Genomic DNA, 23,265 nt, shown 5'->3' on the forward strand with positions numbered 1-23,265 from the left:
ACTGGCAGCGGTGCAGCGCTCCTGACTAAACTGGCAGCGGTGCAGCGCTCCTGTCTAAACTGGCAGCGGTGCAGCTGACCAGTGCTCTACGATCTTGTGAAGTGCTGGCAATGGACTGCAATAAGCAGCATCATATGCAAGCAGCTTAAGGCTATGTTCACATAGGGAGGGGGATAGCCGATAACTTATACCGGAATATCGGTATAAGTTATCGGCCTGAAAGGTCACAGATTATCGGTATCTGTATTGGCCCTAAAAAAATCAATATTGGTCGATCCCTAGTGTATAGTAAACACTGTTAAAGTGAAGAACCTTCTTGTAGCCACTTTATTTATTAGGGAAGTGCACAATCAGCAATTTCCTTGTGTACTTCCATGAGGGACGGCCCTTCCTTTTACCTCTAGTACAGTGGTCTCTTAACTGTGGACCTCCAGCCATAGGAAAACTACAACTTTCTGCATGCTGGCAATTGTACTTCTGCAACATTTGGTGGTCCATAGTTTGAAGACCACTGCTCTAGTCTAAAGAATTTGGTGGTCTTGATATTTGACATCTGTGGCTCTCAACCTGTGCCTCTCAAGTTCCTGCCAACATGCCGTGACAGCCGCGTGTTCCCAGGGCATGCTGGAAGTTGTAGTGTTAAAACAGCTGAATAGCTACAGGACAGAGGACAGTACAGGAGGGAATAGCTCTTTGTTTTTATTTATTTATTTGTTAAACATCTGTATGGTGACCAGAATCATAGATTGTTCTCACTGTTCACATAACTGTATTTATTTGTTTGTTTCCTTTGAAAGCTAGATTACAGATTCTTTTGGTATTTGCCTGGAGCGTACACTGCTTGGATTATTTAATAAGTAGCAGAACCAGTAAGTGACATGTAGTCCGCGGAGAGATCGCTCATACGCCGCGTCCACTGATTGCATATTTGCAATAACTTCTTACTGTACTGAAGTTCCCTGCATTGTTAGAAAAAACCTGGCTCACTGTGAGTGTATTGGCCTCCGTACAGCAGCACAAGGGCAATGCCCTATCTAGTGTTTTAATAGCGCTGAATCGGACCACATTGTAACCGATTACAGAATAGTGTTCACTATGTGCCAGGAGTACGAAACACGATTCGTTCTACAGATAACTCCCTGAATACAAAGGCTTTGCCTGTTGCACTTCACTGGCTCTGATTTAAACTCTGATAGTATGGATCTATGGATCTTCAGCTATTTCCACCCAAATCTTTAGTACAAAAAAATTACCTTCAAGTCATATTTATCCTTCACGTCTTCCAGCGATCCTATAATCTATTCAGCTGTTTCTGTCTTCACTCCATGACTTACAGCCTCCAATGCAGCCGTCTCGTCCTCCAGAGGGTAAATCTGCCGGGTAATGTAGTGATACATCCACTTTTATTTCATTACTAGACAGGATTGCCATCAAGGTCTCTAAGGCTATGTGCACACAGCTCTACATTGTAGCATAAATGAAAGTTATCCATCAACTCCCATTTATCCGAGTGCCTTCCTTCAGGCTGGTTTGTGTCGCAGAACCATCTTTCTTTTTTTATTTCAACTTTATCGGAAAGTGCAGCTGACTGTGCCTTCTTATCCATCTTCAATGACTTTTGGGCATGAGATGCAGTCAAGTCACACAGATATATTGGTTGCGAGACTTTGATGCGATTTGCTGTCGCACAACGCTTGTCGCCATGTAGGTAGCTGTACTGCTGCAGCACTCGGACCTCGCGTGTTTTAACTAAACATAATCTATTTTTTTGTGTTTAGATTCAATCTAAAACATACTTAAAGGGGGTATTCCAGGCAAAAACTTTTTTGTATATCAACTGGCTCCAGAACATTAAACAGATTTGTAAATTACTTCTATTAAAAAAAATCTTAATCCTTCCAGTACTTATCAGCTGCTGAAGTTGAGTTGTTCTTTTCTGTCTAACTGCTCGCTGATGACACCTGTCTCAGGAACTGTCCAGAGTAGAAGCAAATTCCCATAGCAATCATCTTAAGCTCCGGGCAGTTCCTGAGACAGACAGAGGTGTCAGCAGAGAGCACTGTTGTCAGACAGGAAAGAACAACTCCGCTTCAGCAGCTGATAACTATTGGAAGGTTTAAGATTTTTTTTTTAATAGAAGTTACAAATCTCTTTACCTTTCTGTAGCCAGTTGATTTAAAAAAAAAAAAAAAAAAATATGAATAAATAAAATAAAGTTTTTTTCCTGGAATACCCCTTTTAAAGGGCTTTTAACAGAATAGAAGAAATCGAAGAGGGAAATTTATCAAATCTTGCGCAGGAGACAAGTGGAGCAGTTGCTGCTTAAGTTTTTAAAAAGGCCTCTGAAAAATTAAAAGAAGCCATCTGGTTGGTTTATATGTGCAACTGCTCTCCTTTTATAAATTCCCCCACAAGGCCTTGTATTTATCGGTTTTTAGGTGGGGGGAAAAAAAAAAAAAAAAAAAACTAAGGCTAGGTTCACACTATATGGAATTTCCGGAAATTCTGGTGCAGGAGAATCCCATTGCTGACAATGGGATTCCACTGCACAGTGCACACTACGGAATTCATCGGCGAAATTGGGGCTGAAATTCCGCCGCCCAAAAAAAATTGGTTTTGTCCATTATTAAGGCAAAATCTGCTCTGCAAACATTGCCGTCTATGGGATTTTGTCACTGTAGTGTGACTCCAGCTTTCCGCTTGGAAATTCTTGTACTGAGATTCTGTAGCACGGTGCACATTATGGAATTTTAGTGGCGGATATTCCATCGCTGAAATTCAGCCACAAAAATGGGTTTGTCCATTCTTTAGGTGGAATCCGCTCCACAGACATTGCCAGGTATGGGGACAGACAGATTCCGTGGGCTATGGCTGCACTCGGAATCTCCAGACAGAATTTTTCCGTCCAGAGCTTTGTTCACACGTAGTATATTGGTCTGTATTTTAGCCCTGATCTTGGGTTTCTGAAACCAAAAGTGGGCCCAAAATACAGATAAAAGGTGTAAATCTTTTCATTAATATTTATTTTAATTTTTTTGCTGTATTGGTTCCACTAATGGGTTTGGTTAAAAAATACAGATTAAAATGCAAAATGTGAACTCACCCTTAATGTCAAAAAGTTGAAAGGCATTTTCCTGAGCATCTGGTCACTATGGTGTTTGTGATGGTAAGAAAATAATAGTCACTAGGTGTCACAGGCAGGTACGGTGCGAGGATCCTATAAGGAACTGCAGGTCTCCACTTCCTGGTCCTTCGGCTTTAGAACCTACTAGGTTTCTGCTTTGGAAATTTGGAGAGTTTTTCATAGTATCTGAGAGGACACCCTGGGGTCTGCAGCTATGGGCGTACTTGCTTAGCCTACCAGTGTTGGCTGTATATACTTTGCCCTGTAGTCTGTGTATGGACGGACGGACGGGGGAATTGTAGTTTTGAAACAGCTGGAGACACACTGTTTGGAAAACACTGGAGTAGGGGGATATTCACATGCAGCAGATATTTTATAGAAAAAAAAAAATCGGTGCAGTCCGTCTCAATGAGGTTGTTCCTTCAGCATATACATGGATTTCTGCAAGTTCTGTTCAGATATTTGGGACAGCAGCAGAAATGTCTGAATAGATGCTTAGGCCCCTTTCACACCACAGGCATCATCCTGCTTTTTTTACTGCCGTTATTTTACAATAACGGATGCAATAACTGGTAATAACGGATGATAACTGATGACCATCGTCCGTTATTTTTAATGGATTTTTTTTCTTTAAAAAAACCTGATGTTGTTCATCTGTTATTACCAGTTACATCCGTCTTTCTTTTATTTATTTTTTTTCAGGTTTGTAACCTTTTTTTGTAAAGCTGTACTGAGCATGCTCAGTACAAAATATGGATGTTAAAAAAAAAACTGACAATAACTGATAAGGGATATATTTTTTTTTTTTCTTTTCTTTTCTTTTTTTTAACATCCGGTTCCCATAGATGTCAATGTTAAATTTTAACATCTGGTTTTTCACTTTTTTTTTATTTATTATTATTTATTTATACATTTTTTTCCCCCCAGACCAAAAATTTGTGCATGCACCATCTTTTGTGACTCCAAAAATTAACTGACATTAGTAAAAACAGACATACCTGATGCAAAAGAATGTTCAAAATAATCCCATGGACATGAATGGGATTTTTTGACTGCCGTTTTCAGGACTTTTTGCCAGGAGTGTTTTTTGTTTTTTTTGTTACAGGATGATACCTGTAGTGTCCCCTTACATGGACTATTAAATAGACTTTTTACAAGAGCATTATTCTTTTCTCTCTTGCTCCTGTAATGTTGGAGCTCTAGATGTACAGCTTCTGGAAGTCAAGATAGATGCAGCTGATATATGAGGTCGGTGGGTGCATGCATGAGATTTTGTCTGCAGGGTGCTTGTGTATCACGAGAGAGCGGACTTTTATATTAACTCTATTATAACAAATTTTTCTCAAGAATCTAAGTCATACGATTTCTATGAATTTTTAGGATCTGATTTGTTACAGGCAAAACACTGAATTTTTTATTTTTTTTGTCTCTTTATATTAAAGACAAATTACCGTATATACTGGAGTATAAGCCGACCCGAATATAAGCAGAGGCCCCTAATTTCACCCCAAAAACCCAGGAAAAGTTATTAACTAGACTATAGGCCTAGGGTGGGAAATGCATCATATACCCCCCCCCCCCCCCGCCTGTCAATCCCTTCATCAGTGGTCTTCAACTTGCGGACCTCCAGATGTTGCAAAACTACAACTCCAAGCATGCCCGAGTTGTAGTTTTGAAACCTCTGGAGGTCTGCAGGTTGAAGACCCCTGCGGCCTTCGTCATCAACAAGACCCCCCCCCCCCCCTTTAGTTTTCTACTCACCTCCCCTCGGTGGGAAAGAAGGGTGAGCTGGTCCGGACCATCCAGTGGGGAGGGTTAGTCGTTCCGGCCTGTCCACTTTCACCGGGGGGGCCTCTTCTCCGGGCCCGGCCCCGGACTAGTGACGTTGCCTTGACGACTACGCACAGAGACGTTCATGCGCGTCCCTGTGCATTGTTGTCAAGGCAACGTCACTAGGCCGGGCCCGGAGCACGGAGAAGAGGGCCCCCCCCCGGTGAAAATGGACAGGCCGGAACGATTAACCCTCCAGACCGGACGGTCCCTGCAGCATAGATGGCCCGGACCAGCTCACCCTTCCTTCCCACCGAGGGGAGGTGAGTAGAAAACTAAAGGGGGGTGTCTGGATGATGACAAAGGCCGCAGTGGTCTTCAACCTGCGGACCTCCAGAGGTTTCAAAACTACAACTCCCAGCATGCCCGGACAGCAATGTCTGTCTGGGCATGCTGGGAGTTGTAGTTTTGCAACATCTGGAGGTCCGCAGGTTGAAGGCCTGTGAGAAGGGATTGACAGGCGGAGAGTTCACTCGAGTATAAGCCGAGGGGGGCGTTTTCAGCACGAAAAATCGTGCTGAAAAACTCGGCTTATATTCGAATATATACGGTAGTAATATTTACCCAGATATCCTATAAGAGTCAGTACTCTATTGTGCTGGGCATATATTTTAGCCCAGGTTTGTATTTGCTGGACACAGAGTTGTTGTTCATGTGTTTGAGGGTAAATATCTCCAGTCGCCTCGCTGTGTTGTCGTGCTGCACTTTAGTAGGCCATAGGTCACAGAGCAGTGAGTGGAGCTCAGATGTATGGAGCGCGTTCTGAGGAGGAGGAATTACTTGTAAATGATCACGTCACTAACCCGAGCCATACAGTCTGAAGTTACCCAAGGACATATAGTGTCCTCCTCAGGGCTCGGGCCTACCCCTGCTGGGGCTGTCATAACACTCACATTAAAGTCACCTTGGGGAAGGATTCCTGATCTTTAATCTGACGCTGTGAAGGCTGTGGGTTTTATAAAACACGGGTTTGCGTTGTTTTGTTACTAAAGTCTGTAGACAAGCATCTTGTGTAACCTTTTATCCTCCTCACCCCACCAGAGTGTATAAACCTATGTGTGCCCCTGTGCAGAATGGGCCCATAGCAGGATTGGATGTAACCCGTCTGAAAGGGAAGCTGATAGCAGGATCACCCGCCATAAAGTGAATATACAGGTAGTGCGGGGGACCCTCTTGTTATCGCTTCTTACCTCGTGAAGATTGGTGCAGCCGTAAAGGAGATACAGTGATCCCTCAACTTACAATGGCCCCAGCATACAATAGTTTCAACATACAATGGTCTTTTCTGGACCATTGTAACTCTAAACCAGACTCAACATACAATGCTACAGACAGTCCAGATCTGCGAAACATGTCAATGGCTGTAAGAACCGACCAATCAGAATGGGCTTTTCACTGGTAAAACCCCTGTATTAGCGCGTGCACTGTAGTACTGAAGCGCATGCACTGAATTCCTGTCTGGTAGCGCCCCCTACATTACAGGGAGGTATTACATGTTCAGTACTACTCTTAACCTATGTCACAGTTAGCTGCTCCTTTGGACACCAAGTACAGGCGGCTCCATTTAAATTTTTTAGGAAACTGTGTGTACTGTACAGGACCCTGAAGAAGCTCCTGTCCTCTACATAGACCAGCGTTTCCCAACCAGGGCACCTCCAGCTGTTGCAAAACTACAACTCCCAGCATGCCCGGACAGCCTTCGGCTGTCCGGGTATGCTGGGAGTTGTAGTTTTGCAACAGCTGGAGTCATCCTGTTTGGGAAACACTGACATAGACAGTGATTTACAGCTCCCAGCATATACTTCTTACTTTTATATGTAAGGATTTGCTGTATCTAGATTAGTCATCTACTTATTTTTCTTAAACCCTCACTTTTTCCTATTTTTGGATGACATTTTGGTGGCTTCTGAACCAATTACAGTACCAGGTTTCCATAGAGTTATGGACTCAATATACAATGGTTTCAACATACAATGGTCGTCCTGGAACCAATTAATATTGTAACTTGAGGGACCACTGTATTTATCTTGTTACTAATATGGTAATTTCTTCTTATCTACAATGGAGGCGACTGCTGCTGTATGTGTAATGCTTTCTCTCGTCGATAACCCCCACCCCCTACATAAATATCAATCACTTCTTCCTAAGTATGTCTGTGAAGAGGGCGGAGTTATCACAGAACGTAGCGGGAGAAAGCATTGCACATACAGCAGCAGCTGCCTCCAGTGCAGTTTAAGGGAACTCCATTATTTAACTTGGATAGGGGATAAGTGTGTGATCACAGGGGGTTCAACCACTTGGACCCCCTGCGATCTCCTGAATGGCACCCTGACTCTCCTCATGCACTGAACCACAACAACTGGGTGTACTCTTCTCTCTACCACCATCGTATAAGTGTAGGGTCACACATGCCGTATTTTGCTGCATATTTGCTGCTGTGTATTTTCCTACTCCATTGAAGTCAATAGATAGCAAAATCAGCGGCATCAAAATTTAATAATAGCACATACCCTAAAAGTCTTGTCCCTACTACAGCACTGTTCTTCCTGCACTCACGTTTTGTGTGTGCAGTCACATTATTAGAACGGACTGTAATCCACAGTACTTTGACCCCTGCATCTTATTTTATAATGCTGAATGAAGACAGGGTCCTTTCTGGTGACCTCTCTTTGTCGCTGTCTCGGCACATGAGTCATTTAAGGATCCTGCTGTGTAGGTGCAGCTTCTTCAGACTCACAAGTCACCTAGTTCATGTATGTTTATGATGCCCATCTGAGCAGTGCTGGCTTTATTGTGCCATGTAGAACCATCGGTAAGCACTCACTGCAGTTCATATTTACACCAAGAGCAAGGAAGTGGAAGCCTTCTGTTTTATAGGGTGGGAACCAAAAGTGGGTGTGGTTTTTGTTTTTAGAATATTATAATTATAGGATATAATCACAGAAGGAGCTAAATAACCTGTATGGAGGCTGTAGGCTCCCCAGACTCCTGTGTTTTGACATACAGATTCTATCAGGTGTCATACGAACTAAGATGTTCTGCCCTAAAAGCATGGACTCTATTAGAGAATAGTGCCATGTGTATGGAGTCTGATAGAGCATTGGTTTCTGCTGTTACAAGATCCTTTCATTAGCCAGAAAAAAAGACATCACTGCTATAAGTGACCATACACATTGGGGGGAGATTCATCAAGACTTGTGCTGGAAAAGTTGACCAGTTGCCCATAGCAACCAATTTGATTGTTTTTTAATTTTCAGAGGAACCTTTAAAAAAAAAAAAATAATAAATAAATAAATAACAAAAAAAATGTAAATGATCTGATTGGTTGCTATGGGCAGCTGGATAACTTTTCCTCTGCACAAATGTTGATGAATATCCCATTTTGGCATTGTTTTGTGTTTAAAACTTAATCATTGGTCTCAGTTTGGCGCCATCAGCTGTGCATCCTAGTACCACTGTAAAACTGGACTTCTCATGTCCTGTCGTTTTAATTTAAAGTCGTTTTTTCACCTTTTTGATGGACAGTTTTATCAACCATATCAAAATTCATTGGAGTTTCATCCATATTTCCAATACTACTTAACGCATAGCCATGTTTAGTGCGCTGTTGTATTACGTATCGATGGAAACTATTTATTTTGCAATTAAGATCTGCAAGTAATTTTTGGGCAATTTTTGTCTTTTGCCTCAGTACCATATTATGCCTTGTCATGAATCTAGTACACCAGGATACAGTGGCCTTAATGCTTTTTCATTTTCTTTCCAGTCCCGAACCATCTTTTCTGTCACTCCATATTGTCTTGCAGCAGCGCAGTTATTATGTTCCATCGCAAAGTTTACAACTTTGAGTTTGAAACATATTTCTTTATTCTTGCTGGGGCAGCCATGATGGGGTTTTGACTGTTGGACATTTTTATACTGTACTGGTACTGTATGAACAGGTACAGATACTGGTGCTGTACTGTATGTGGTACCCAGTATACAACAACCAGCCAATCAGAGCTGGAGCGATGTACGGTACCTTACCAGTGATTGGCTGGTTGTTGTATGCAAAGCCTGCTTGGATTGGTCAGCTCTCCCTGCCTACCCTGCCCTCCCTGTTCTCAAGACTATCAGAGCGGTACATGCCTCTTTCACCCATCTGTCCCGCCCTTAATCTATTACCATACCTCCTTTTCTGCCTCTCAGATCTCGCGCATGCGCCACCCTTGTATCCTATTACCGTACCTCCTTCACCACCTCTCTGATCTCGCAAATGCACACCAATGCGGCCTTTCAGTTTTTGCACCTGCGCCGCCTATCAGATCTTGCAAATGCGCACCAGCGCCTCCTGTCAGATTTCGCACATGCGCACCTGTATTGCCTCAGATCTCGCACATGCACGCCTGCGCTGCTTCACTGCAGTCCTCAGGAGCGAGATCTGAGCGGCAGAGAAAAAGTTATGGTAATATTATACATACAAGGGCGGGCCGGACGGGTGAAAGATGCATGTTTTTCTGGGCACAGCGCAGCTCTCTCTCTCTCTCTGTCCGTACCCCGAGTTTTGAGAACATTTTCCTGGGTTAAAATGTCGTCAAATACGGTACATTTCCATAAATTTTTATGTAATCTGGGCACCCCCATAGAGTAGGATCAGTAGCTTTCTAAATTTCCCTAGAAGTATTAATACTAAACTGCATAAGTAAAACAAAATAAATATTTTGAAGTACTTTGCCACATGTGACCTTGTAATAAACTGTTTGTAGTAATTGTGGTGAAGCTGCTAAACGGGTGGTCCCCAAATATCTGCCCGATTAAAGGGGTTATCCAGAGAGAGAACCACAGAGCTAATTTCTTCCAAAAATAGCACCATCCCTGTCCTCAGGTTGTGTGTAGTATTGCATCTCACTTCCAAGTTGTACTGCCACACACAACCTGAAGACAGGGATGACATTCTTTTTGGAAGAAATCAGCTCTGTTGTTCTATCCCTGGATAACCTCTTTAAGTAAGAATAAGCATGTTTGCGGGCCGTCCATCAGGATATGTATACAGCTCCTTTTGCAGACCCATGTGGTTATAGAATGTGTTCCTCCATTCTATCTGTACGGTATTCCTAGCCACATGTAAGGTACCGTAATGTGGAATAGGGGCGGCCTCAGCCAAGCAGACTCACTACTAAGCTCTGTGACAGGATATTTATATCTGGTGTAACAAAATGTCCTTTAGGATAATGTGTGAGGCTGCATCGCCCCAGACAAAACAGCTGAAGGCTTGTACAGTACTTTGCCTCTTCTGTTTTTGGGAGCTCGTAGATGAGGTTAATGGATTATTAGAACATATGAACAGATATTTTGGGCATATTAAAGTACATGTATGCCCTGAGTTCTTTGCACTCCCATAGACTTTAGTGGGGAAAGCTTTAGACCAGTCCAGTTTGACCAGTATTGAATGCTTCCTCACTTCACATCCATTCTTACAAAGCCCCTTCCCCATTCACTTCACTTCTGGATCTGACAAGTTCAGAATGGCAGCAGCTGGGGGAGTGAGGAAGGTAAATGTTTTATTTCTTTATCCAGTGTGCCATTTTAACGGCCGTTATTGTGTTTATCCTGAAGGCCAAAACGGCATGAGGTAGAAGCCAATATTCCTTATTTTAGGGAGAAAAAATCCTTCCAGACTCCAAATTTGGCAATTACAATAAATCTCTGGTGCAACAACACTTGTCCATAACCTAGTGACTATAACCTGTAATACTCTTATATCCTGACCACGACCTCTGGCAGAGACTTCCGTAGTCTATACTGGTGTAGAAATCTTCTTTCCTCTAGACATATCCGATGCCCCCTTGTTATAGATACAGTTCTGGGTATATATGGGAGTGATCGCTTTACTGCCCCCTGATATATTCACACATAGTTGTTAGGTTGCCCCTAAACTGTTATTTTTCTAAACTAAATCACCCTTTATTTTTATAATATTTCTGGGTACTCTAGCCCTCCCATTAAATTTTACTCTTGTTGCCCATTTTTGAATTCTCTAGCTACAATAGCCGGTTGTGGCAGGCTGTGTTATACCTTTTGACCTTGGCAGGACCACAAGGTACATTTGAATCTCTGAAATGAGTGTTTTTCAACAACTTTTGACTTAAAGCGTTACTTTCTGTAAACCTATGATACCATTACGTGTGTGTGTGTGTGTGTGTGTGTGTGTTAAAAAAAAGTCCCTCTACATGAGAAGCCCAGGAGGGCAGCAGTCTCCCTGGCACAATAACACCATACTCTTGATCTACCACTTAGTTTCTTTTACCAAAATTACCCTTCGCATTTTGCCATTCAGTATACCCCTCTACACATTTGTAATATTTAAATCACTTCCTTACCTGTCTTGCTATACCTTTTTATATATGGGCACTCGGTGATAAGCATGTTGAGAGAGGTTTGCCTCCTGGCACAGCATCCACCTCTCCGCAGTAAGCAGGGCAATGAAGAGCTTAGTTTAATCACTCATGGGCTCTGGGAGATTTCACTTTTCCCTTCTATTCTCTCCCTGTCACATCAGCTCTTACTGCCAAGACCCTCAGTATAAAAGCCTGTTTGTCCCTTGCTGAGGGCATGTTGCCTTGTATACACAGTTATTGTAGAAACACGCGTCCCAGAAAATAATGAATTTGGGAACATCCCTCTGGACGATGTGCCCATTAGCTTTGTTGCCCCTGCGTCTGCCAGTTAATAGAGGGCACACTTTGTCCTATGTCTTTCTGCCAAGCTTCCAACACTTTCTGCCAAGATGGCTGGTGCTAAGCAGGGAAAAAAATCTCTGCTTTCACACCAGATTTATAGACAAAGAAATGGGTTTGTTGTGCTGCTGATCCCAGGTTAAAAGTCTTATGCATCCAATTGAGCCCATTACTATTTATACAGGTTGCAGAGGTACACCTACAACCAGGTTGGGCTCCAAAATGTATGAGATATAGAAAAACTTTGCAAAGTGTTGTGACTTAAAGCGTTACTTTGATTAAAAACAACTATTGACATTGATCAGACATGTGAAAAGTTGTTCATCGCATCTGGTCTCACTCCTAAAACCCGCTGTGATTGTGAGTTATTAGCTTGGGAAATGGTGTCATTATGCTCAGCTCCCTGGTTGGCCAAGAGATATGTACATTTCCCTGCATAGACTTTTATGCAGCGAAATGTACTGATCTCTGGGCCAGGCGGGCAGCAGAGCACAATGCTGCCTGCTTTCCCGGTGGCCCTTTGTAGATTGCCTGTGCATAGGCAGTCAATGAGTTTTGTGTTGCGTCTCAACCTGTCAGACACCTCGCATCTCAATAGTAAGTCAGAAGCTCTCTCCCTGCTTCTTCCCTGCCTCTAGTGGCTGCCCACACATGCACACAGAAGACCAATCTACACGGGGCCACCATTAACAGGAGAATCATGTTTGTCAGTCAACAAGCGGAGAGCACCTGATGTCAGAGCAGAGGGGCATAGTGGACACCAAGCTGTGCCTCTCTGATACTCAATGGAGCTGTATAATGTTTTTATTGAAATTAGGCCATTAAATCAAAGTACAAAGGTATGATTTGCTTATGGTGCTTAATCCCTTCTAAACTGTGTTGCTGGGATAACCACTGTTGACTGTGAGATATGCACTTTTAAAATCTTGTACACTGGATCTTGTTGTCATACATTCCACTCATCTGCCCCAAATTTTTTGTCAAAGGATGCAGTATATTAAAGGGGTACTCTGCCCCTAAACCTCTTATCCCCTATCCAAAGAATAGGGGTTAAGATTTCTGATCGCAGGGGTCCAGAGGCTGGGACCCCCGCCATCTCTGTGTAGCACCCTGCGTTAGTTTAGAGCGCAGGGTGCTGGCTGCGGGGGGGGGGGGGGGGGGGGGGGTCGTGATGTCCTGACCACGCCCCCTCAATGCAAGTCTATGGCCACTGCCACGCCCCCTCCCATAAACTTGCATTGAGGGGAGGTGGCGTGACGTCCCGACCGCCGCTGCTTGCTCTGAGCATTCAGAACAAAATGTTCCGAACGCTGGGGCAGCGGAGTACCCCTGTAAGGAGAATGCCTGTCCACAGGTCTCACGAGCATCCCTAGTGGTTGCAGCTAGCGAATAGTTTTGTGTGTGTGGGGGGCACGGGAGAACGTGGCTGCAGCGGACAGAACAAAAGTAGCTGTGACTGTGAAAATATCAATTTGCATAGAATGTAAATCTCTTGAGATATTCATATTTTATTTTTTTTTTAATTTAACCAGGAACAAAAATAGCTGCTGTCCTCTTTAAATCTTTCTGCTGTGGTTGTACATGGTTATTTTGAAATGACTTACAATGACAGCGCTGTTTGGGGGAAAATGAACTTCAGTGAGGCTTATACTTTCCTCCTCCAGACTTCTCCAATCAGACCTGAGAGGTGGATATTGGAACCCCACAATCCCTGCGGACATTTAGCTTCACAACAAGGATTTTATTGTCATCTTCTGTGACTGTGGGAAATAGTGACTGTGTTCCTGTATTTTTCCTTTTTGAAAAAGCAAATCTATTAGTACTCCTGCCTGTTCCTGGACACATTTAGTGTTTTTTATTTTTTTGGATTGTTTTAAATAGCATATTTCTGTATTTACTACTCTATCAGCCTGTTAGGATGTCTCATCTAGCAATATTGAAGAACCACTTTATGGCATGATTATATCCAACAATATCACCACTCTTAAAGGGATACTCCACTGAAAAATAGTGCAGGTGAAGTTAAGTAAAATGATGTTAAATGAGGGTATGCTTATACAGCGGAATATTCCGCATGAATGTTCCGCTGCAGCAGAGTCCCATTGATTTTAGTGGGATTCTGCTGCACTGTGCACACAGCGTCCTTTCCGGTGTCCACAGAAAGCATAGACTTGTCCATTCTTTCTGAAAATTCTGCTTAGAAATGCATTGCTATATATAAGGATGTGAGCGGAAGAATTTATACATATGCAGGAGGAGGACTGGCATATGAGAGCACGAAGGAAGAAGGCAGGGAATCTCAGAAAGTTGGCTCCTGCCTCCATTGTACAAAGGGACGTATCTGCATACTAGCAGCCTGTAACTCAAACGGCCTATTCAGGTTCATCTGTACTATATTTATAGATGTAACATTTCTGGAAATGTTAAGCCATGGAAAATACTTTTTCTTTTCCAAAATAAAATGTTAATTTAAGGATATATTGAAAACAAATGTAGAGTGGGAGTTGTTTTATACATTTTTTAAATCCTTTCAATGCTGGATGTTGGTCTCACCATTTTACTTAGAGAAGGAAGAGAAAAAGCTATTAAGTAGACAGACTCAGAAAATAGGCAATCGTTATCTGTGATTGGGGAGAACATTAATAGGAATCAGATAAATGCCAATTTAAAGTGGTACTCCGCCCCTAGGCATCTTATCCCCTATCCAAAGGATAGGGGATAAGATGTCTGATCGTGGGGGATCCGGCCACTAGAACCCCCCACGATCTCTGGTTGGCACCCTGACGTTCTGAACATTTTTGTTCAGAACACTGGGTTCGGTCAGGCAGCCATGATCGTGACGTCATGCCAGGCCCCCTCAATTTATGTCTATAAGAGGGGGCGTGGCAAGTGACCACAGTTGTCACTCCCCCTCCATTAATTTCCATGATGTCACTGCCACTCGACCCCAGCATTCTAAGAGAAAATGTTCAGAACGCTGATGTGCCGCCCGGAGATCGCAGGAGCTGGGGCCCTCCGCGATACTTTGTGTAGGGGATAAGATGTCCAGGGGCAGAGTACCCCTTTTAAGGCCGATCTGAGAGGACAGAAACCTCAACTAATGGAATTCCAATAAGATGGAGCCCAGCCACAACCAAACTAAACTGAAACTTTTTTCTCTGAAGCACCCCTAGAGACAAGCAGATTAAAAATGACGTTCTCAGTATCTGAATCATATTCCAGGATTTGATTGTCTTCAGTTTAGTCTGGAGAATTTACAAAGATTCTCAGGCTTCTTTTTCACAAAGGTCTAAATGTTTGAATGTAATTTTATAAACATTTATTATAAAAGAACATATCCCTTACTCCTTCCTTCCCTTTTCAAGTTTCCTAGTAATATAAATGATCCATTAGGATGTAGAAAATAGAAGTCGGAGCAGAACATTACAAAATACATATAGAATAAGGCCGACAACACCCAACCACAGGCCCACAGTGATCTCAGTGGGACACTGCCCTGTGTTGGTTATTTAATTTTCCAAAACCAACTGGTTACTTCTTAAAGGACATCTGCAGCGTGATTAACACTTATCCCCTATCCACAGGATAGGGGATAAGTGTTTGATCGCCGGGGTTCCGACCCCTGGGACCCCCTGTGATCTCCTGTATGGGGCAGCGCCAGCTGCAGCATGACATTGCGGCCGGCACGCCTCCTCCATACATCTCTATGGGAGAGGCGGGGAGGCAGCGTTCGTGCCTCCCCCAATAGAACTGTATTGGGACGGGGAGGAGACGGGGCGTCACTGTCGACCTCTAGGTCGACGATACGCGCCTTAGCGCTCACTATGAGCGCTAATGGCGGCACCCCGTAAGGGAGATCGCAGGGGGTCCCAGCAGTCGGAACCCCCGCGATCAAACACTTATCCCCTATCTTGTAGATAGGGGATAAGTGTATATTGCGCTGCAGTTGTCCTTTTAAAGGTGTTTTCTAACCAATAAATAGCCTGTTCATTCCAGAAATAGTATATCACCACCTTGTATGTGTATGGTAATGTGCCAGTCCACTTAATGAGCTGCATGCTAAAGGATCCTGTAGCTAGATCTTGAGATGGTAATTCTCTGGAAAAACCAAAGCCTCTGCAGGAACTGCCATGGCAGTATAGTTGAGGAGACTCTTGGGGAGGTAAAAAGGGACTACTACACAGTCAGCTTCCAAAAGGGATTGGATCAATCCAGAGCCTGTCCCTAGCATCACAGGTTAGCAGTATATGTAATTTTCAATGCCATTTTTTTTTTATGCTGGGATAACTTAGATGGTTTTTAAGACGCTTGGTATGGAAAATGGTTGATGGATAACTCAAAATTTCCCCATAATGTTCAAATCGGACAATAAATAGGAAGCATTTTATCTTTTGGATCTTCGTTCATCAGGGTTTTGGTTCTTGATGTTCGGCTTGTGCTCTTTTCTGGACCATTAAACACATGGCCTTCATTGTTTTTCCAGGAGGCCGCTGTCATTTGTGCCTTAATGAAGTTCTCGGAGGCGGTTACAGATCTGAGCTCTCATTTGTTTCATTAGCCAGTCATCCATGCCGCTTTTATTCCTAGAGTGTGCTTTTCTTTCAGGGCTATTGCAACATTTTCCAAACCTGGTATAATTGTATTTGTGCCATAAAATCAACAGGCCATTGTGAAGACTGAAGATCCAAAGCTTCTCCAGAAATATTATTTGTATAGATGCCTGGCATTGGCTTGAAGGGCCATAATATTTTATTATAATTATTATTAATAATTTATAGAAATATGGTGCCATGCATCTTATGTGTTCAGTAAGGCCTCGTTCACATTGCTGTTGGACTCCGCTATACAGAGTTCCGTCGGGACCTGGCAGTGTCTGTTGTGTTTCGACCTGTTTCAGGGTCTGTTTTGCCTGACAAAAAGAGCCAAATGGACCCTGAACGCGACGGATGCAAATAGCAATGTGAACCTAGCCTAAGTAAAGGTCTTTTGCCTGGCCCTATTTGTTTAAGGGTACCTTTCATCAAAAAAACTTTTGATATATTATAGATTAATGTATGCAAAATAACTTTCCAATAGCATGTTATTAAAAAATATGCTTCTTTCTATTTAATTTTCCACTTTGCAAAAATGACCACTAGGGGTCTCCCTACCAGTCCTTTTATTTATTTATTTATTTATTTATTTTTTAAAGAGATTTCAGACTCATTGCTGAGCTTGTTTGTGTCCTGGCTGCAGTCTGAGATTTAGGACTCATGCATAAGTCTGAAGTACTGGTAGGGAGACCCCTAGTGATCATTTTTTCCAAGTGGAAAATTAAATGGAAAGGAGCATATTTTTTAATAACATCCTATTGGAAAGTTATTTTGCATACATTAATCTATAATATATCAAAAGTTTTTTTTTGATGAAAGGTACCCTTTCATGTCTGGTTATAGATTTTACCTCACAATTGCTGTATCGTAAACAATGGGGGACAGAGTTCACTTGAATTTCAATGCTGAATCTGTGGGGGGGGGGGGCAGTGTGAATAAGGACTTGTGCATGTCTGGGAAGGCTCTGCAGCTGTATTGTCTTCATGTGAATATTACTGGCACAGCCATGAAGTGTTAGGTAAGCGGCACTGGAGTTCTTATGACAGAGAAATTTAAGAGGGAATTATTAAATCCAGTGCAGAGGAAGAATGGAGCAGTTGCCCATAGTAACCAATCAGATTGCTTCTTTCCTTTTTTTTAAAGAGGCCTCTGAAAATTGAAAGAAGCAATTTGGTTGATATGGGCAACCGCTCCACTCTTCTCTTTTTTGTTTTTTGTTTTTGTTTTTTTTAATTCTTGTATGACTCTCCTTAATTTCCCCTTCTGACTTCTATTTACAGATGTGGGGGCACTGTAGGTGCCATATTAACATGCCCCTTGGAAGTTGTGAAGACAAGACTACAGTCCTCATCAGTGACTTTCTACATTTCTGAAGTTCAGCTCAACACCGTGAATGGCGCCAGTGTTAACAGAGTGGCAAGAGTGTCTCCAGGACCACTGCACTGTCTTAAGTATGAAATACAGAATTGCAATACAGTCATAAAGTAGATTTTTCTGTCCTAGCAAAGGACTAATGCTGGGTAAAAATTGTTATGATACAGAGTATGCTGAGATTATGGATCAAGCTGGAGCCACCTAGAAGGAGGATAATCTAGATTAAAGCGTTTTTATACAGATTCATGATTTATGGTAGGAGAGGGTAATATTTCATAGTGATGGCAGCATAATGTTATCATTAAAGCAGGGTTGTCTGACTTTAGACTTACCATAGATTGTGTAATCGTATCATAGACATTTTAAATAAGTAAAATATATATATATAATTTATATTCCAAACAAAGCAACAGGCGGCACTCCAGTGAAAAAAATTGCTATTTATTCACCCATCCGATCAGTACATTTAAAAAAATAAAATAAAATAAATAAAAATGCAACATTTCATGCTTGAAAAAGACCTTATTGAGTAGGTTAAAACGTTGCATATGTTTTTGTACTGATCAGATAGAGGAATAAGTGGCACATTTTTTAGCGGGAGTGTCGCCTGTTGCTTTGTTTGGATTGTGGAGTAAGTGGGACTGTTGGTCAGGTCTCTTGACCAGCTATGCACCTGCAATTTTGTACTGGGATTGAGAATCCTCTATTATTTATTTATGAATTTATTTATCTATAAATTTATTTTAACCTCCTTTCATGATATCAGGTGTTTCTGTTGGCTGCAAGATAAGATTATACATTTAAAGGGATACTCCAGCATTTTAAAACTTATCTCCCTATATGTTCTGGGAATCATGAACAACTGCCACCACCAGACACTTATAGGAGATTTATAGGAGATATTTGAGTGGTGCAGTTGCCCACAGCCACCGATCAGATTACCGTATTTATCGGTGTATAACACGCACCCCTATTTTAACAGGGAAATTTAAGTTAAAAAAATAAAATGTAAAATAAATGATGGACTAAATGCCACATCATCCCCCAACTTTGTTTTCTTCTGCACCTCAGTTTGGTCCTGTCCCCTCCAGTGCCACATCATTCCTTCCCTTTTATCAGTCCCTGTGCCACATTTACCCCTCTCATTGCCACCCCCATGTCTCATCATCCCCCCCCATGTCTCATCATTTCATAGACCACCACTAGCCATACAGACATTAAGCATTTAGTGCCTCCCCCCACCATCATTTCCCCCTGTCTCATCATGTCCCCCCATCATTCCTCCATCCTGTCTGATCATCCCCCCCCCACCCTGTCTCATCATGTCCCTCATCATCCCCCCCCACCCTGTCTCATCATGTCCCTCATCATCCCCCCCCCATCATTCCCACCTCATCATCCCCCCCCCCCCATCATGTTCCTCCTATGAGTGGTCTTCAGCCTGCGGACCTCCAGATGTTGCAAAACTACAACTCCCAGCATGCCCGGACAGCCAACTGCTGTCCGGGCATGCTGGGATTTGTAGTTTTGCAACATCTGGAGGTCCGCAGGTTGAAGACCACTCTTACCCTTTCCTTACCTGGCTGCGCTACGGGGGGTCTTGCAGGCTGCAGTCAGTGAAGCAGATGAGTGACGTCCTCTCCCGACTCCTTGCGCGGCATCAGGGATGTCACTTTTCGGCGCCAACTACAGGAAATGTAAAGTGACGTCACTGATGCCGCGCAGAGAAGCCGGCAGAGGACGTCACTCATCTGCTTCACTGACTGCAGCCCGCAAGACCCCCCTGCCGAAACGCAGCCAGGTAAGGAAAATAAAACTATAAAAAGCAGGAAAAGGGGGAATGATGAGGGAGGGGGGAGGTAAGGAAAATGAAAAGTTAAATTGTCACTTGTTTTCTCCCGCACTATCCACAGGTACTGGTGTGGTGGATAGTGTGGGAGACGCTGATTAAAAGGTAAGGCAGATCCGGACAAGTTAGGGCTCATTTTAATCAGCGTCTCCCGCACTATCCACCACACCAGTACCTGTGGCTAGTGCGGGATAAAACAAGTGACTGTTTTCCAGAGCGGGGAGGAGACGCCGCTGGTCCCTGATTTAAAGTGGCCGCAAACGTGCTGCTAATACTTAACAAGCAGCCACTGCTGCGGCCGCTTTAAATCAGTGACCAGGAGATTTATCGGCGTATAACATGCAGGCAGGCTTTTTGCCTAAAATTTAAGTTTTAAAAGTGCGTGTTATATGCCGATAAATACGGTACTTCTTTTATTTTCAGAAACCTTTTAAAATAAAAAATAGAATGCAGTCTGGTTCCTATGGACAACTGCTCTGCTTTTGTTCTATACAGGTTTTGATATATCTCCCCCTTAGCCCCTAACCTGTTGGTGTACCCTTTTAAATTCCATGTCTAATGAATGCAGAGTGACACAGTGTCATATTTGATGGATATAAAGGCTGTAAATGACTTCCTGAGGTGCTGAATGGTAACCTTTGAATTACCTGGTTCTTAGTTCTAATACTGCAATATATAGTTAAATCATCTGTGAATGCTTTTGGTTTGTTCTTTTACTAATATGTTTGCGTTTCAGCTTGACTGGGCAACATTAGAAAATGAGAAGGATGTGTGAAAGGGAAGCAGGCTAAATGGGCATAAAATGGAGTAGATGTGAGGTTCTGCTGACATCACCCACACCTGCTTATACCATGTTGTTCGTTTAAAGGGGTACTTCAGTGGAAACCTCTTCATTTTAATTTTTTATCAACTGGTGCCAGAAAGTTAGAGATATGTAAATTACTTCTATTAAAAATTTATAATCCTTGGTGGCTGTATTGGTCGGTCAGAGGCTTAAGAGGGTTAAAGTTCGGTTCCCCCACTCTGCCCACCCATGGTAGTCTGGGCAGAGCGGAGGAACTGTCCTGCCAGCGGCAGCACTCCCTTACCAGTGGTGAGGGAGGTCCCTGGTGCGGCGGTAGCGATGAGGTGCGGCGATGTTGACTAGCAACATCTGGAGAGCCACAGTTTGGAGACCACTATATAGTGGTCTCCAAACTGTTGCTCTCTAGATGTTGCAAAACTACAACTTCCAGCATGCCCAGACAGCTTTTTGCTGTTTGGGCATGCTGGGATTTGTAGTTTTGCAAGATTTAGAGGGGTACAGTTTGGAGATCACTGTGCGGCGGCCCTCTAAATCTTGCAAAACTACAACTCCCAGCATGCATGAACAGCAAACGGCTGTCTCGGCATGCTGAGAGTGGTGGTTGCGTGTCTCCAGCTGTTCCATAACTACAACTCCCAGCATGCCCTTCGGTGATCAGTACATGCTGGGAGTTGTAGTTTTGCAACAGCTGGAGGCACACTAGTTGGAAAATTTTGAGTTGGGTAGCAGAACCTAACTCAAGGTTTCCCAACCAGTGTGCCTCAATCTGTTGCAAAACTACAACTCCCAGCATGCACGGTCTTTTGGAGGTTTCCAATTCTAAGCAGTGTACTTTTCAGTAAAAATGACACTTTGTCTTTATTCTCTAGGTCCATACGATTAAAATGATACAAAACTTTTATATAGGTTTTATTTTGATTTATTTTCTTTTCAAAGTTATAACTTTTTTGTACGAAAACTAGCATGTTTACAATTGTCCTCTTCTGACCCTTATTTTTCCGTATATGGGGTTGTGTAATGCTAATTTTTTTTGCGCCATGGTCTATAATTATGGGTCCAATTATTATAAAAAAAAAAAATTTTTTTTTTTTTTTTTTTTATGGGACTTTTTGATTGCTTTTATACAATTTTTGTCAAAGTGACCAAAAATATGCAATTCTGGACTTTAGTATTTTTTTTACGCATACGCCATTGACCGTGCGGTTTAATTAACATGATATTTTGATAGTTCGGACATATATAACACATGTATGTTTTTGTTAACCTATTTATTTTACATTTTTTATATAGGAAAATGGGGTTGATTAAAACTTTAATTAGGGAAATCACATTTAATAATTTTTTTCTTTTTTTTATAAAAATTTTTTTTACACAATTTTTTAGTCTCCATAGAGACTAGAACATGCAATCCTTAGTTTGCATATACTGTTCAATGCTATGCCTTAGTCTTAGAGTCGATCGAACGGCAAGGAGGCAGGTAAGGGCCCTCCCGCCATTCTCTCAGCTGATCGGGACACCGCGATTTCCCTGCAATGATCCTGATCAGCTCTGTTGAGCTGCCAGCAGTGCATTTTTGGCATTTTTGAAGCCACAGTTAACTTTGATTGCGGTGTCTAAAGGGTTAAGGATGGGCATTGGCATGATTGCCGGTGTCCGGTATTAGCTGCGGGTCATGGCTGCTGATAGCAGCCGGGACCGAAAGAATATGAAGCGAGCTCAGCTCATGAGCTCGCTTCATAGACCTTCCGCACGGCTGTGCCATGTATGTATACGGTGCAGGTCATTAAGGGGTTAAATATGTCCAGTTGGTCCTGAGATATGTCCCCCCAGACCAATTTACATATTCATTGTCTGTAACCCCACATCCTAGTTAACTGGAGTCACAGACAATGCATATGTAAATGAAGCCAGTGAAGCCCCGCCCCTGCGCACGATTCACTGAATTCAGCAGAGGATCTTCTGGGGAACATCTCAGGACCTACTGGACATATTTAAGTGACCCCTTGTTGGACTCTGTTTACCTGCACTATAACCCAGTGTATTGGGTTTAGTGTGGATGAAAAGGCTGAAAGTTTTCCTATAAGATTTGGAGGTGGGCCGTGCGTCCCAGTAATGTATGTGTGCTTGGCCACCTCCGAACCTTACTGAACGGCTGCAGTAAAGTAAAAGGCATGTGTGTGTCGTTTTTTTTTTTTTTTTTTTGCAGATAGTTTTTCCTGCTGCGTGGCAGATTTCTCGCAGTGTCAAATATGCTGCATATGCGCTGTGTGTGACCCTACCCTAAAGCTGTATTTTCTCTCTATGCTTGAATGTGATTCTCTCCATTAGATAGCTCTCCCTTTTTTCTTTGTCTTGCCTCCCTGGTTCCTTCCCTTGGTGCTCCTACATATTACCAGCACACACAAAAAGTTGTAGAAAAATGCTTCACTTAGACCTACAATGATGAATACCCTAAATCTTTTTCATTCGTCTGAATGGAGAAATTTCCACAACAAATGTGCCATGTATGAGTGTGTAGTGGTTTTCACACCAACAGCATACATGACCTATTCACAGGATAGGTGAAGAGTGTTTAATCGGTGGAGGCGAACTGGTGGACACCCACTTATCATAAACATGGGAGTTTTGTGTCAATGGAGCAGCGGTTGGACATTCTAAGCTCTGTTAAGCCCATAGAGGGAGATTGGCGCAGTTGCCAATAGTAACCAAGTGGAGCACTTATTTAATTGTTAATGAGGCCTGTGAAAGATAAAAGAATCAACCTGATTGGTTGCTATGGACAACTGCACCATTCTTCCTCTGCTCAGGTTTTGATGAATCACCCCAATAATTTAATGGAGTGACAGCGCACATGTCAGAGTACACCTATATTCAGCCTGAGACGCTAATAATGCTCATATATTCTATACTTTTGGTACAGTTGGCGATAACTGTCGCTGGCAAAAAAATAAAAATAAAAATACCTACTTTTTGGA

The 23,265-nt window shown here is 42.7% G+C and overlaps 1 protein-coding gene across 1 annotated transcript in view; it reads left to right on the forward strand.

The window, feature by feature from the left end:
- Window positions 1-23,265, forward strand: part of SLC25A36 (solute carrier family 25 member 36) — a 49,498-nt gene that overhangs the window by 1,785 nt on the left and 24,448 nt on the right. Inside the window, 1 exon segment of the mRNA XM_056564876.1 lies at window positions 17,543-17,713. Coding sequence (XP_056420851.1) covers window positions 17,543-17,713 — 171 coding nt within the window.

Source organism: Hyla sarda, chromosome 3 (genome assembly GCF_029499605.1).
Source record: "Hyla sarda isolate aHylSar1 chromosome 3, aHylSar1.hap1, whole genome shotgun sequence".
Classification (NCBI taxonomy): domain Eukaryota; kingdom Metazoa; phylum Chordata; class Amphibia; order Anura; family Hylidae; genus Hyla; species Hyla sarda.